Genomic DNA, 16,964 nt, shown 5'->3' with positions numbered 1-16,964 from the left:
GCTTAAATGTATATATAGACAGATATACATACATGCACACATTTATGTATATACACACACACAGTGCAATGTTTCTGTTATTAACTACATTTGTGTATTACTTTAACTTAATACTGATTTTCTTTTGTGCCTGCATTTTTATTTTAATCATGCTAATCTTTAAGCCTGATTCCTTATTCAGTCTGTGATTTCATAGTCTGTGAAACACTGCAGCATAACTTCATAGTTCTTGCAGCTTCTAAACAATTTTCTTTCTGGCATTGTTAATGTTTTTAAATATTTCTGAAGTTCTCAATTTCTGGACATGAGAATAAAGAACATGGAAAGCCACAGAACAGAAAAGACTGGCACCCTTTAAAGGCCACACAAAGCTTTTAGGGATGGGAGAAAGATACAGCAATTTCCATAAGACAGCATTCCCATAACCCAGTCAACACAGGGACTGGTAGAACTGAAAAAAATCCATTTGTTAATGTCTACAGGCATTTATTTAAAAACAGGTACAGATGAATTTCCATGATCTTTTTTACACAATACTACTCACATATGCAGTCAGCATGCCGATAAGCATGCTGACCCTGTATTTTTGAGGACCCTACAAAAGCAAGCGTACAGGGCTGCAGATTCAACTAGGAGACACCTAAATATTAAGTTCTGCAAAGCAAAGTGCTGTGACACCTGTGTGTTTTAGCAGGCCTAGCTTTGGAACCATATTAAGCATTTAAACAGGCTTACAGTCAGCAGCATCCAACATTGCTTATATGCAACTTTCTTCAGAGAATAAGTTTGTGAAACTACTGAGGAGAATGACATTTATAAAATAGCATTGTAGGTAATAGGGGAGTTTAAAAACAAAACAGAAGGCAGCTATTAGATACAGAATTCCCATCACAACAGTAAAATCAGTGTCAGAAACAGCCACATCTGAAACCTCCGGTTATTCGCATGGTGACACAACAGGTTCTAAGGACTAATCCAAAGCTGCTGAAGTCAGCATTTCTATGTCAGCACTAAAAAGACTATTTGCTCCAAGACTTCCAAAAAGACTTTGTTCCAAGCAGGAGAAAAGAAATTTAATCCTCCAGCTCTTCCAAGATCCGATTTACCTTTGGAGAGTGCTTATCAAAGTTTTTCACCAGGTACTCTGAGAACTGTCACAAATACTCCACAAACATTACATCATTGAATATCAAGTACTCAAAATCCAGATTTTGAATCTTACCATACTATTATTAAGATTCTTGTCAACCTTGCAGAACGTATGTGGAGGGGTTTCTCCTTTACTTGGTATGATTATACATATATCCGTAACAGCCAACGTGTTTTGTGTCATGTTTTCGGATGCTCTTCGGTAAGTGATGTACACTCTTTGTGATGAGGCACTGCCACTAATATTAGCAGGCCGACCATATGGAGTAGTTTGAATTATTTCACAACCTTGCTTTACTCTTTCTTTCCCATCATATAAAACCCTAGTTAAAATGGGATGAACAAAAGTCAGAAGGCACATAATATTTTTAAACACTTTGAATACTAATACTATACTAAGAATTATAACTGAATAGTACTATTTTAACAGCAGCTCTTGTCTCATCTCTGATCAAAACGTTTTTACTGACAAGTCCAGGTCCCCTTATCTCAAATTGCATTCTAACAGAAAAGCTTCGTGATGAAACTATACTAGTTTTCCTCACATATAATTGCTTTTAAGTGTTTTGTTTACTGCAAAATAGTGTTATTTTCAATTCTATTAAAGATTCATTGCCTGATCCTAAGAATGTCATACAACTCACCTCTTTTCAATCTGTATTAAATAGGTTAAGCATCTTATCTCAATCAAAACATATACACTGAAAATTATAAATGGCTTTGAAAACTCCAAAATGCAAAAGGATTACAGTTGACACTAAAATCCACTCAGCATGCATTTTTCCTACCATACTGGGTTACAGTATGCTCAAGACAACAAATATCTTCCTGTTTAGAGTTTTGCCTTATATTTAAAAAGTATTATATTTCAATAAACCTGCTTTATTTGCTCATTAGTCAAATAAAACTGCCAAAATCACTTACTAGAATAGAAAAACCACTCACCCCAGATCAGTAAGTGGGGGCTTATCCCTTCCTCGGCGATAACAAAGGTATATTTGCGGTCCTACAAGACTGCCATTATTGAGATCTGCAGACAGTCCTGAGGGAGTAACATCTATGCATTTATATCCCTGAGGAACTTCCTCTCCCAGAGATTTATTAATTACTGTTACGTCTGTAATAGGTTCTTTTGGTTTAGCGATTTTATGGCAAGCATCATTGAAGTGGATTTCTTCCTCTAGTGGTTTTGAAGTATCTGTTAATCCTGCGACAACAAAGTAGTCAGCAACACGAGCCCCTTTGTCTTCCATCTTCCATTACAAGACGTTATAACTGGTAAGAAAGAAATATATATCAGTATTTTTAAAGGAAATTATAAGGTATCAGAAATAATAAAACGTTTATTTTTTAAAACAGAAAATTTGCAATAATATAAATGAAAACACAATAGAAGAATACAAAAGAAATAGAGAGATCCAGCGTCAGATCATGTAACATTTTTCATTTGTAATCACCATCTTTCCAGTTTGGAATTCTGAGCCACAATCATGAGAGTTAATTGTTAAATCTTGGAATGGAAAACCCAAGTGGCCTCTTTTTGCTAACTTACACACTGGAGTAGCTGAACCAACAGGAACAGTAACAGCAAAATACTGTGCAAAAGTTTTGCAGATAGTTCACTACTTAAAGCTCATGGCTGAGCCAAAAAGTAGTTCTCATGTATTTTGCATATAGTTTATTACTGCATGCTATTCACCATGACAATGGATCTTCTAAGGCATGATCTGCAATTAATTTGCTTCCTGAATATTAAACATACACGCAAAGGCTGTCTTGATTATTCTAAAGATACAACTATAATGTTTGCAGCCATCTCACCCTATGGGATTTTACATCAGATACCAAGGCCAGATCTTCTTGGACTATTTTTGCAGGCTAAAAGTCGGTATCATATTATTTTATAGTGTTTTGGCACTCAGATCCTTGATATGTAACCCATCCATAGCCAGCAATACACCAGCTTTTATACAAGACATTTAAACCAAGTCAACTTCAATGGACTACAGACCACTGTGAAACAAAAACATTCAAGACCACATGAAGTTTTTCGTAATGAAAAGGAACAACAGCCTTGCTGTTCCAGCCAAATTGTGTTGGGAAATTACATTCTTTCTTCCTGGAACATATTGATAAAAAAATTTTTTACATATGAATTCTTTCTGTATAGTGGATTTTTTTGCAGTGTTTGCTACCAACGTTGTAAATTAACTTCAGCACAGGACAAAGTAATATCTGTAGGATGAAGAGATGGCCTTGCAAACAATACAGTGCACTACGTATCAGGAGATTCAGTTTCCTCTTTGTCAGAGACTCTTGAATACCTTTGCAAGTCACTGAAACCCCATGTCTTATTTAATAGCTTGATTTTGCAGATAAAGAAAATACTTTCCGCTCTTTCACGGAACATTGAGAAATGGGCTAAAAATGTTTATCTAACTCACCCATATGGGCTTGAACCTCACTAAAGTAGCTTCAGGAAGTTTACTGTCATCAAGTTCCAGACTTTTTAAACCAGACAAGTTATTTAAGACTCCTTTTTGCTGAATTAATTTTGTTTGGGTGTAAAGTTTTATTGCAAGAGAAACTGTAACAACACAGGAGTTTCGAGAGCTTGCTAACATTCAGAAACTCAACAGAATTTAAAACAGTTTGAATGGTTGGTACAAGACTTCAGTTTTCATGCCACCTTTATTCCATTTGCTTTAGGTGCCTTTATTTTTTGCTCTAGGTAGCCAGTATTAAGCCTCAATAGTATTGAGTATACTCAATATTGAGTATGTATTATCAATAAGATACTATATTGAGTATACTCAATGAAGTATCAAACTTCATACCATCATGATTCTTGGATTTTGCCAACAACTCTTCGTTAAAACAAGCAAAATAAATTTGGACATTTCTCACCAGTAATTAGGGAAATTATGTCCTAAATTGATACTGTACATTTAACCAAATTGTTCCAAGCTGACTTCAGATTTCCAGCACCAGTCCCTGCTCAAGAAGGAAGAATGTCAGCCTGTGCCTGATCACCACTATCAACCTCATCCACCAGTACAAGAAAGGTAATTCCATCTTCCTGCTCTTATTTCATAGGTTGTTTGTATTTTGCTGGAGTAACTGACTTGACTAGCTTCTAAAGTCACAAGGAAATGAGTAACAGTTTTTATTTTAAGGTTATTTACATTATTCAAGAACACACCAAGAAAAAAACCCAAACTATCTAACCTTTCTTTTTTTCTTATATGGTTAATAAGCAGTATGGGACACTTCAGAACATATGATTACTGGGAAACAATCATCAATATATAGCAGTGTAACAGTTTGTAAATAACTGTTCAGCTTGTTTTCTGAAAGAAGAGAGAATGCAGTTACAAAACTAAGCTTAATTTAACCTAAATTCAGTTATTTCAAAAACATCTGGAATATGTTACTTAACTAGCAGTATATGAGAGTAGTAACTACAAACTCAGACTTCTCCTTGAGTGATGTATCCAAAGACACACAAATTCAACCACTGCATATGCTGCCTATTATTTCACTGTACATCTGGCTTCAGCAAATCCAGAATAGGCTAGCAACAAATGCATGGAGAGATAAAGAAGTTTCATAAAGCATCTTTAAACTCTAACATAAGACCAAACACTAACATCTTTTAGCTAACACGACTGGAGTTCTAAATATTTTGTAACATTAACAATTATCTGTAAAACTTAACTATGATATACTACATTTTAACTATCATGAAAACTTTCTATCTTTATCAACCAGCACTTGCTCTAAACCAACAGATAAGCTGTAACTTTTTTTTAAAGCTACAATACACTGGGCAAACATTTGGTCTTAAGTTAAAAAAAAAATATATACACATCAGAGCATAAGCAGTTGCTTTTTAAAAGTATCATTTGAAAATGCATCAGGAAACGTAGAAAAAAAAATGAATACTTCATAACATAGATCAGAAAAGAGCTATGGTCAAAGACTGCTCAGAAGATAAAAGAAGATATAGATATAAAAAAACCCAAAATATTCCTCAAGAACCACTGAGGAAGAAAGGGCTGACTAAGTAAAAGCTACCAACCAAGCAATTTAAACTAAACACTTAAGCCATCATGAGCTCCGGTGAAAGAGTTTTCCATTAAAAGACTTGAGAAGAGAAAAGGTAGACTGAAAGCTGGCTAAGTCTTGCACTGTTGTATATGAAAAATGCCCCGTAACCACAAGCTCAGTGCAAAGCAGCAGAAACACTACAAAACTGAACTTTGCCGTAAAGATTCTGAGTTAGAAAAATATTAAGTTTTGTTCCTTTTCTCATTAGCATTATTTCACAAAAACTACACCAATTTCTGGAGTGCTTCACAATGCCTTTTAAGTTGAAAAGAAAACAATATTTTAGTAATCAAAAATTATACAAATTATGACTGTTAAAACTGCAAGTAAGCCTTATAACTTCAATGTATTAGCAGCACACTATTCCAGTTTAATTAGCCAAGACAGCATTACAAACAAACAGATATATATACATTATACTGAAGAATTATACCTATCTCAAATTAAGCCTCACTATTAATTATTTCATATCAAGTTTATACCAAAAGTCTTAAATTCAAACATTCATTTATTCCCAAAAGCACTTTCAAGAAAAACTGGGACAAGCTTTCCTCATTTAAAGCCAGTTAAAATTAGAATCCCCTACATACAAACACCTGCTATCACACAAATTTGCTTCCTAAGGTTATAGCAAGTAATACACAAGTCAGCAAGACTTTCATAATTTAATGCAGCTTTTACAGAAGGGAGGAAAAAAAAAGGCCTAGCTGATGATGCATCATCCCTTCGGATCTTTGCCTTCTGATACAAAGGCTTGCAGCGAAAAGTGGGATAAAATGCAGATGATATCAGAACAATTCAGTGGTATTTTATTCAAGCCGACTCAGACTTTACTAGAGCTACTGCGATACTCAAATTCTCAACATCTGTTTACTGTGAGAGGAGATTTATGCAAACTTTATGTTAACAGACCCCAGAAAGAAGGTATATAATGTGAGCTAATTCAGAGACAAATAAGCATTCTGTGAAAAGCAATTTCACATAAACTGACAAATCTGAATAATTTCTGTAGAAACTCTTACCATGAAGGTATTCCAAAGCATGTTATAATATATAATGATATACATCACACAGTACTACAAGTCAACTTCCAGGAAAAAAAAAAACCACAACAGAAACAAAGTCACACTGCACAAGAGTGTTACTTGAAGCAGCAGGTCCCAGGTGAAACTCAACAACATTAACAGTGCCACACTGAGAAGCAGCTACTATTGCTTCTCTACACTTCGGTCATCCAGAAACAAAAGGCTGCGCTTTGAAGACAATGCCATGGGATCATAAACATAACCTCTTACAGAAGTCCCCGGAAACAAGTGCAATATATGGTCTTTGAGCCATCTCATGACAGTCATTTTAATGGACTGCATATCATTAATACCACTATAAATTAAGCACCATAAACATGAGTAAGAAACAAAATATCCTTGCAAATAGCGAACTGACTTGTAAGAACATATTAAAAACACACAGACTCTGCAGATCATGACTATATAAATGTGGGAGAAAAGAGGGCTTTTTGTCATTTCTAAAAATATGGGAACAGGGGAAACAATCGGATAATCCTGCCACAGATCCACAAACTATTAGCTTGATTACTTTGCTGAAAGACAAAGGCTAAACTCAGTTTCATTGTTTATTCAATTTAAATTTTTAATATCATCATATTTCTTCATAAACATTTACAAAATACTAATTAATAATTTTCTGTCACTACTGTTGTAATTCATAGGTGCTGGCATTTTAGCAACTGTGCAAAAGAGATTAATCTGAAAAATTAGCTTTGTGATCTAACACTATAGATCTATTGCTAGTGTTAAAAGAGGACCAGTCTGTTGCAAAGTGTAAAACAATCTGCTATTACAGGAAAGATGATCAGGAGGTTTACAGGAGTTCCACGTGGCTGACCCTTTTGTGATAAAATATCGGTGGGACTTAGATCTAACCCTCAATTCAGGAAGCAGAGCATATATGCTAACTTATTTTGCTTCCAACAAAGTTTTTTCTATTTGCTATAAGCTATCCAAAACTCTCAGACAGAAAGCAAAAAAAAATTGAAAGGCATGATTTTATACTAGCTCACATATTTTCAGATAGAACAACTAAATCAGTGTCCAAGCTTTTTGAACAGATCACATTTTTCATTCAAATACTGTAAGAGGGAAGTACACATCAGCTTTTTCCTCACCACACGACCAGAACTAATGCGGATGTGCCATATATTCCATCTGTGCAGCAGCAACAGGCACAATGCTTCATGAAGTGCAGAGTTTACTACAGATGCACTACACCATTTCCAAGGAGAAAAATACTAATATAATTCATACAACCTGCTCCTACCCACAGACTTTTGTAGAGGTAACTTGTAAGTGGGCTGCAGACCAGAACAACTGCTCTAGCAGTGCCACCTTCTTTCCAGGAGCCAGCTTTCCCAGATAGCAAAAAGGGTTTACTTGTATGCTTTTTGCATGTGCAAGAGATACATGACCTGTGAAAGACAGCAGTAAGACCATCTGACTCCATTAGAACAGTTTCACCAGTCCACCTCTGGCAGACACAAACACAACAACTGCCTTGTAATCTTTTAATCTTCCTTGTCTTCATTCCCATTCCTTCCTGCATTTTCCTTTGAGAATATTAAATCACTTATTAATTTGAGTTTCTTATTAGGTCCATTAGCTGTCTATAGCAGGTGACATTTTACTTTGTTAGCCTGACTCCAAAGAGATGTTCTGTTTGTAAACAAGGACCAAACATGTCCTAGTGTAGGTTGAAAACCACTGCAGGGCTCTGCAACACATCTTTTTTAAAATAGTTCAAAGCTTTATTAAAAATGGTGATTTTTTTTTTTAAGCATTTGTAATATAATCACATTCCAAGAACATCCTTCCTTTGAAGGCACATGAAAAATAGACAAATCAGTGACCAATTTTTAAAAATTGCCAGTAAAGTTCTAACAGTCCCTAGCATTTCAGTCTCATATGTGTACTGCTGCATTATCCTGTTGAAGTATGCTGCCAACACACAGAAATGTAGCGGCTAGTCATGCAAGAGCAAAATGAAGTTAACTGGATCAGTCAGTCCTGCTATAGCTACTCAGAACCATTTCTCAGCCATGACACTGCACAAATCACATGAGAGCTCAACAGTCTAGAGAACATGTGAATAACTGCAGTTATCCAGGATAAAACCTTCACCCCATCCCTGTACTTCCAAAGTTGCCTGACAGAAGTGACAGACAAGCCTTCCCCCCCCCAGTATTTTCTTCATAGCAAGTAAACAATCCTGGGAACAAAGCAGAAGCACCTCAAATATCACAGGAATTTTCTCCAGTTAGAACACAAGCCTTTTGAAAACTCTTTCAGTGTGTTCCGTACCTTTTCATCAGGGCATTGCTTCTACACTTTGCCTCTCTTGCTGTTAACCAGGCTTTAACATAGACTTCTTGTTAAAGTTTCATTCCCTATAGAAACAGTAAAAACAAACATTAAACAATGTATGTATTTGTTGAAACTTATACTTACTGCACACTCCACTGCACCAGTCACATTAAATGAACATTGTGAATTGTTGTAACCTTATCTTAGCAAGCAAGTCCTACATGTCACTTAACTATTAAAAAAAGTATATGAAACCAGATTTTAAACTTAAGAAACAAAATATCAAGTTTTATGTTGCATTGATATTTTAAGAATGTAAACAACATTTACATTTTGCTTTAAAAAAAACAAACTAAATCAAAGAACTGTTGAGCCAGCCACTTCAAATTATTTCAACTCTTCCACTGTTTTCTGATGATAAACACCTTCCAGGCCTATTCATAGGTGTTAGCCAGCTATAAAGTGCTCTTTTAGCTCAATAACCTTTCAAAGTCTACTTCAAAACATTGTCCCTCTTTGCAAGATTCTGAAATTTAAGCAGATCCTTCTTACTCCACAATCAGCAAGACACACATACTCTTCCATTTAGCCACCTTATTCCAATTCCCCATTCTTGCAGCTAGTGTTACTGTCTTCTTGCCATTTACTGTCACAAATCACTGTTTTTCTTCAGATATGTATGACCACTTTTAAACATTGGTATGACCACAGACAGCTTGAGCTTGTGTTTTACACTGAGGTGTGTACAAGCCAGGCAGCCTGTGCTACATTTAGGCATTTTGAAGCAACAGCTTTCCACCACAGGACTGAGGAGAATATCTCACTGGAGACACTCTCAGACTTCAATCTCCCAGAACGACTCATTAGCATCAGCAAGGCTGTAGTCAAAAATAAACTTTGTCTAAACGAGGCTTCTATTTGCCAAGACTTGGAGAACATTTTTAGATTACCCTGAGAAGACTTCAGAAAACAAAGTGTAACATAAGCAAGGCTGGGAAGAAACATCTCAGGAGGGTTTCTGCAAACCATAAAAGATTTGCTTCCATTCCTGAAGTGGAAAAATTTCGGGAAAAAATTCCACTAGATTATCAGAATTGTATTTTGGGGACCACAAAGTTCAAGGTTCTGTTTATAACCCCAATGTACAAGACAACTTATTTCAGATCATGCAGAAGCAATCAGCGCTGTTATTTCATTACTCCTACAGGAAGGAGCGCAGGGGTGACAGCCTAGAGAGTGAATCCAGCCCCTGGTGCAAGTCTTTCTAATCCATACAGCACTATGGACTAGTACCAGTTAAAGTCAGTTACTCTCCGGTAACTGACTTTGAACATTTTTATACAAGACTAAAGAGAGCATACAGCAGTAACACTACATATTTTTGTCCAGTGAGCTGATCTGTAATATAAAGTTTCCAGGAGTGTCAGAAATTATAATTTTAGGGATCACCTGCAGACCTCAAGCACAGCTGCAAAAAGTCTAAGAAATAAGGAGAATTAACACATCAAGAATTTCCCCATGGACACTTCAAAAACCATCTTTCCTAGTCAACTATCTGGAAAGACAATGAGGAGAGTTAAAGGAAAAAAAAAAGAAAAATACACATTTATGCATCACAAGGAACACAGCAGAACCGCTGCCAGCATACTTGCAGCTCTATTTTGTAGTACTTCCAGCTTGTAGAACATATTTACAACTAGTTTGTTGTCCTCCATCTAGCAAGTAAAAGATCTACTTGTTCAAGAAACAAGGTGCAAAAGACCTACATTACTACCCCAATACAACCAGAGCTTCTCATAGCATTTTTATTTTTTAGTAGGACATTGCCTATACTTTTTCTTCACATTTCCTACTACTACAGTTAAACAAATGACAGCAACAGGGAAAGTTGCTAACAATTAGGGCTAAAGTGATCAATTGCATTACTATTTAGACCCTATTGCATACATCTGCACTCAGTAATATTAGACAATGCAGTAATTAACAAGAAGTCACTAGCTTCCACTAACCTCCCTTTGGTGCTGCATCAATAGTAGTACTAGTGCTAAGAAACATATTGGCATATAAAAAAACAAAACAAGAAAAACCCCAACATTGTTCAGCCCCTACATCACTAGACTGGAATTGCTATCAAGTTTTTTGCAGGCCCATTCACAATCATCTGTTCCAACTCATGGTTAACATACTCTCATCCAAACAGCAGGGGAGATAAATCAAGAGAGCTCAGAAAACTTGGCAACAAAGGATCTCTAAGAGGTGCCCAGGAAACAGAAAAGTGCTGGATAAGAGCGCAGGGACAGAACACAAGACTATGAGTTTGGGAGCAGAAAACAGGAATGCAGGCCAAGAACTGAGGGACAAGCAGATTTGTTCAGCAACGCCTAGGAAGAAAGAAAAATTAGACTTCAATTCAGAGGCTAATCTAGATTCAGTGGGATCACTGCAGTCAGTGAGCAAGAACTAGCCATCTAGAGTATCAAAGCTTAGAGGAGGAAGCAGAATAACTGGCAGAGAGAAGGCAGGAAGGAACAGACCTCACCCTGAGGGAAAGATCAGGCATTTTCTACATCTTCTATACTTTCCACCATCACTCACCAAGCCTTCCATTTGTTTGTTCTTCATTGCTGTTTTTAGTCTCAATAAAATAAAACTATTTACTAAGAGGGTCTAACAAAGCACAGGCTGCTTAGGTGTTCATTACAGCTGTGCCACAACAAAATCCCACGATATTCAACCTTGACTACAAAAAGTCAAGAAAGTGATGTTCAAGTATCCCACAAGACTCATGACAGAGACAAATCTTAACAAGGCTGGTTTTAAAACTTGTACTTTTCTTTCTAGATTACAGTATTTATGGCCAAAAAGCACAACCAAAGAATGGAAACAATTTCTGAAGTACAATTGTGTTTGTAGGAGGGATGCAGAAAACAATTTATAGCATAGGAGGGGGAGGGAAGCCAAGGTAAGCACTATAAAATGTAAATATTACTTCATCCAAAAACAGTTCAGGGCAGCTAGTCCATGTTTTTTTGTACAACTACTTATTATACAACAACTTTTTAAAAGAAGTCCCCCAAACAGAATATTCCATTTTCCTTGGCACAGTAGATAAAGGCAAATGAAGGTAGCAAATCTTCCAATATTGAGCTTCAAACCCCAAATCTGTCACTGAAAATGTCAAAATGCATCAACCAAGACTGACAGAAGTGGTCTGCTTTCACCCAGCCATGTTTGGACACACATGCTAACCTCAGTTTAGTTTTGAAGCCATTCTCTATCCAAATTAAAGTTCTGAATTCATGGTGTGGTGGAGGGAAAGACAGGTGGGAATTTTTTCTAACATTTTTTGCTACATTTAAAAATACACTTTAATTGTGACTTAGAACATTTGACATTCTTTTTTTCTCTGGCCAGCAAAAATGTCCTCTAAGGTAAGAAAACTGAACTCAGCCATGCTGCAAATTATAGACACTGAGTGGATGACATGCATAGACTGCGACTACAGGGCTGTAACTGCTGTTTGCAGATGATCTACACTGCATTGGAAAGGTTTAACGGAGAGATAACACTGACTAATACCTCCCTCATCTAGTAAATCTCTATATCCAGTTAGCAAAAATCTACCCCACAGAAAGTGTGAATGTACTGCTACCAGTTCAGCTACAAATATATCTATCAACTAACACATATTGCTGTAAGTTTCCTAGCTAGGTTAGCTAGCAAAGCAATATAAAGCAACACTAGGGTATCCCCCAAATAATCACAGTAAATTAGCTGAAGTGCAATGATATGCTAAGGTAACTACTGCTTCAGGATTCCAAAGCCAGCTCAAAATACCTCTTTGTAACATAGAACAGACACATCTTAGAACCCCTTCCTCATCTTTTGGACCAGAATTATTAAATAACCACACCCTTAAAAGAAAGGCTGGAGCATAGTGAGTCAGGGAGAGCCACCTTATGTGCTAAATATTATGAGAAAAGCACTCACAGAAGGGTTTGCCCCCGGCACCCTACATAATGAAGTCTCACTGTCCTGAATAGGAGTTCAGTATACAAGGTAACTACGAAGTTGCACAGTTAGAACACTGCTCCTGTACCGGGATTTAACTGACAGCATTGTGCTGAGCCTGATTACTTTCGCACTTGCAGGATCTGGACAGCATTGCCTCTTTCACTGTAATTTTAGTCAAAATACCACGCAGATAAGCTTGCTTACATACGGAAGCTACCAGAGCTGGACCAGATCCTGATCTTGGTTGTACAACTGAGAATAATTCCTTAAGCCCACAAGTTTCTTCTGAAGCTCAAGACAAAACCAAAACTCAAGAGTCCACCCCACAATCCCCTTCTCTTTGTTTGCATAACCCTTGCACACAAAAAAAGTGGGGGTTTCCTCTTAGGACTTTCTCATTTGCTTATATGTACATACAACTTATACACCACACTTATTACTTGTCCACTTTTATTTCAGATGGCTAAATTGAAATAATTTGATTAATTAGTATTAACTATTTTTTTCGACCCAAATTTTAAAAAGTCAAATTTTAAAGTAAAAATTAAATAGTGAGGATATAATCAGTTAACTTACTTCTAACACTCCTCCTTACTCTTCGCATCCTATTTTTATAGCATAGTTCCTTCTTCTTTCACTCCCCCCCATTATTGTTTACTTCAATTTCACTCTATTTCAGCCCCTACAGTAACCCTGTATCTAATACACAAAAGTACACTTTGAAAGGGTAAAAATATGCCATTTAAAAGAGTAGGGCCAACACTTCCTGAAGTCTTTTGTTTCCACTTCTCCTCCACAATTTCCTCCTAGTTCTGTTTCTGAGCTCTTTAGGGAACTACCAATGACTATTTCTGCATCATAGACTGCTACTAAAATGACTACTATAGATCAAACCTCTCAGCATTACTGCCTCACACAGCCTTCACTGTATATTTTAATTTTGACTCTGTAGTCTGTGGGGACACTTTATAAGTATACATGCATCAAGCAGAGTATTTCCAGATCAGCCATAGACCAAGCTTCCAGACCAGGCATAGGCTAAGCCTGAACTGAAGGATAGCAGAAAATATCCAAGGCTTATTATGCAACATAGCACAGAACCTCATTCACTTGAAGTAATTGCTTGGTCACTACCACTGTTAGAAATAGCTGATTTTAAATAGTTGAACAGTGGTGATGCATTCACTGTTTATACATATTCATCTCCTACCTGTTAGCTATCCTCAATTAAAGCAAGGCATAACTGCCTTTAGCTTGCAGAGGACTTGCTGCTTTTAGTATAGCATAAAGTTTCTATCATGATTTGTGCTCGCAGTAGCAAACGTTATTTATATGCAGAATTGATATATAAGGGAATAGATGCAGGGCCTTTTCTGTGCTCTTGCCTAAGACCACCCAGCGAGGCTACAGCAGAAGGATGAGGGACAAGTACAACTCAGCCCTCTAAACTACACCTCTACCCTTACTTTTAGTGCAAGCTCAACCTAAACTTTCTTCAAAGGTGCTAAATCTTTACAGGGTTTGGTTTGGGGAAGGGATTGTGAAAGGAGGGGGGCAGGCTGGTTTGGTTGGGGTTTTTTTTTTTGTGTGTGGGGGGGGGTTGAGTCAGCATTAAAAAAAATTTGAAATTTCAATACATCACAGAGAAGCCCGTTTTAAATACTTTCTCTTTAACAAACAAGAGAATCATACTGGAAATACACCAATCCACATAAATTGCATCATGTTTTGTTAAGGCACATAAGAAATTATTTTGGTGTCTTTTTTTGGTCCTTTCCCCCTCCTTTTAAGTATTATGGTTCTTTCCAGAAAACTTCAGAACAAATACCTTAAATCCACAGCTACAGAGGTATCAAAACCTGAGCTACTGGAACCCTCTGCCAGACAGCAAGATACTTGGAAATCACCAATACCTCAAACATTATGTTTGAACAAGGTTACATTGACTTTTTTTTTTAAATCCAATATAAATTGTGCAACATTTTAGCCTCCAACTTTTTGGTCATGCCAACACCATATTTAAAAACTAAGGTCAAAGTTGAGTAAAGGACAATGAATGGAAAGAAGACTTTCTACAAGTCTTCATTCTGGGAGATACTTAAGATTGAGAAAGGTTTTGACTAAGTAGCTATTGTACTATTCCCTTTCCACAACCTGACGGTGTTTGACCATGAGTGCAACTGTTTCTACAGCCACTGTTATAAAAAGCATTTCAACCTACTATGACTTGCAAAACTAACTCAAATTCAATTGCTAGGAAGTATGATGGAAATTGAAAAGGGGTGTTAAATATTTAAGTGACGCTGCAAATTTCTTTTTCCAGTTTCAAAACCTCAAGATTAACAAATTGCATTATCATTATTCAGCTTGGTCTAGATATCGTCTTCCTCTATTGAAGAGTCACAAGACAGTTTTCTCTAGCTATCACACACTACAGCATGAATTTACCTAGAAATGAGTAAACCCTTCAATGCAAAATCCCATAGATTAAAAATTGCCAGACTGACTTCTGAACAGTGGTGCCGACAATTCCTTTGTGAGAGTAACACAAAACAGCAGTATTAGTTAGACACCTTCCTGAGACAACCTCATTCTCTTCAGAGCACCAGCTGGGCTCTACTCTCTACCTTGCTACTTTCCCTTTCAAGCACGTATCTGAAATAGGGCCAGGTTATTTACATTGCTCCTAATGCTTGACCTGAATCAGCTACGCTCACCTGAGCCCTATAGTATGTGCCAGGCTATGTCAATATTTATGCTTTTACTAACTAATAATTAACTCTGGCTATGTAACTACAAAATTGCTAATATTGCCATTAACACATACAGAAATTCCATTAAGCGCCATACCGGTGTTATATTCAAGTAAAGCATATAGAATAAGCCGTTCACCAGAAATGCAGACCTACAACCACACTGCTACAAAAAGTATGAAAACTCACGCATATGAACATCCTTAATACTGGAAAAACATTTCTAAGCCTGTATTTTAAAAACATTGTCCTAGTGCCTTTTGGCTTGCTGCTTGCAGAAACTGATCTTATCTTTTGTGCTACTTTCTAGTAAATTCACTGTTTAGAAGAGGCCATTGGGTAAAACCTGTTCCAAAGGAGCAGAAGCTGCTCATAAACTTGAGGAAAGTACCTCATCCAGCTGGACCCTAATGTTTCTAGAATAAGTAAAACACGTACATCACACAAGCTCTTAGGGCTGTAGAGAAGCTTAATCTTTTTTGTTCTGTCTGTAAGGCTCCATGAAATTTCTCCTTCCCCAAAAAGCTAACCACAAAAATGCTCTATTTTTGATAATGAAACAATTTCAACGCCAAGGCACAGTTACCCCTAGAAAACTTAGCTTCATTTACCAGAGACGCAGTTCCACTTTAATGTTCACTTTAAATGAGCTTACAGACTCCTCAATACTCTAAAAGCAAGATAGTTTCACCAATACTCTAAATATATGAATTTTTTTAAAAAGGAGAGAGAAATAGGAGACTCTTACAAAGTAAGACTTGTATGCTAGACACACAAACCAGAAATAATCCATTTACTCCCCCTTGACCTTCCTTGGCTAGACTAACTCAATTAGTTTTCCTAAACCACCACACGTACTTGCCAAGACTAAGTATTTGTGTTTAATCATTCAGAAAGTGAAAGATTATGTACTGTAATGCAACACTCTTTACGGAAACCTCTAGTTGAGCAACAGTTCCAGAAAAAAATTGTGAAATGAAGTAAAAAGCTGTCCAGAACACCACGCTTCTACTCAGTTAATTAAAAAAAAAAACCTTCAGAACTAAGCACCAAGTTAAGACCTCATTTTTAGCAAATCAACATTCTCAGAGGTGGCACGTTTTTAAATGCAGCCCGTTTGAAATTACTCCAGAATAACAACCATCGCTAGGAAGTTATTAAATATTATCATCGCTGGCCCACAGCTTACACTACATGCAGACATCACGACGGAACAAAGATAAAAACGTCAGGGTTAATTTTTACCATCATGTCCAGTGTGTTGCATTAATCCAGGTATACAGTAACCCAGGCTGTGGGAGCCAAAGGGAAAGTCGCAATAAAAATACGCACGCACAAGGCTGAACACTACCTGTACAATTCCAGCTGACGCAGCGCACACTGCATGGAAAAACTGCACGTTTATTTGGGGAACACACACCTCGGCCGGTTTCTCCCCGAGCAGCTCTCCAAGCCCGCCAGCACGCTCCTGCACTGCCTTTGTAACATGGCAGGTCAGCAGGGAGAGCTCAGTCAAGGAGCAGGCAGCTCTCCGCCCTCAGGAGCGCCTGCCTCCGCCGCC

The 16,964-nt window shown here is 37.0% G+C and overlaps 1 protein-coding gene across 1 annotated transcript in view; it reads right to left on the bottom strand.

Annotated features, from left to right (window-relative positions):
- The window catches only part of DENND4A (DENN domain containing 4A), a 60,011-nt gene that overhangs the window by 41,877 nt on the left and 1,170 nt on the right, over positions 1–16,964 (bottom strand). Inside the window, exons 2-4 of the mRNA XM_009280418.2 lie at positions 8,634–8,719; positions 2,095–2,424; positions 1,223–1,472 (exon numbers count right to left, since the gene is read on the bottom strand). Coding sequence (XP_009278693.1) covers positions 1,223–1,472; positions 2,095–2,402 — 558 coding nt within the window. The 5' untranslated portion in view covers positions 2,403–2,424; positions 8,634–8,719. The remainder of the gene's footprint in view (positions 1–1,222; positions 1,473–2,094; positions 2,425–8,633; positions 8,720–16,964) is intronic.

Source organism: Aptenodytes forsteri, unplaced genomic scaffold (assembly GCF_000699145.1).
Source record: "Aptenodytes forsteri isolate BGI_AS27 unplaced genomic scaffold, ASM69914v1 Scaffold83, whole genome shotgun sequence".
Classification (NCBI taxonomy): domain Eukaryota; kingdom Metazoa; phylum Chordata; class Aves; order Sphenisciformes; family Spheniscidae; genus Aptenodytes; species Aptenodytes forsteri.
The sequence above is the reverse complement of the archived record's forward strand: the minus strand, read 5'-3'. Positions and strand labels throughout refer to the sequence as shown.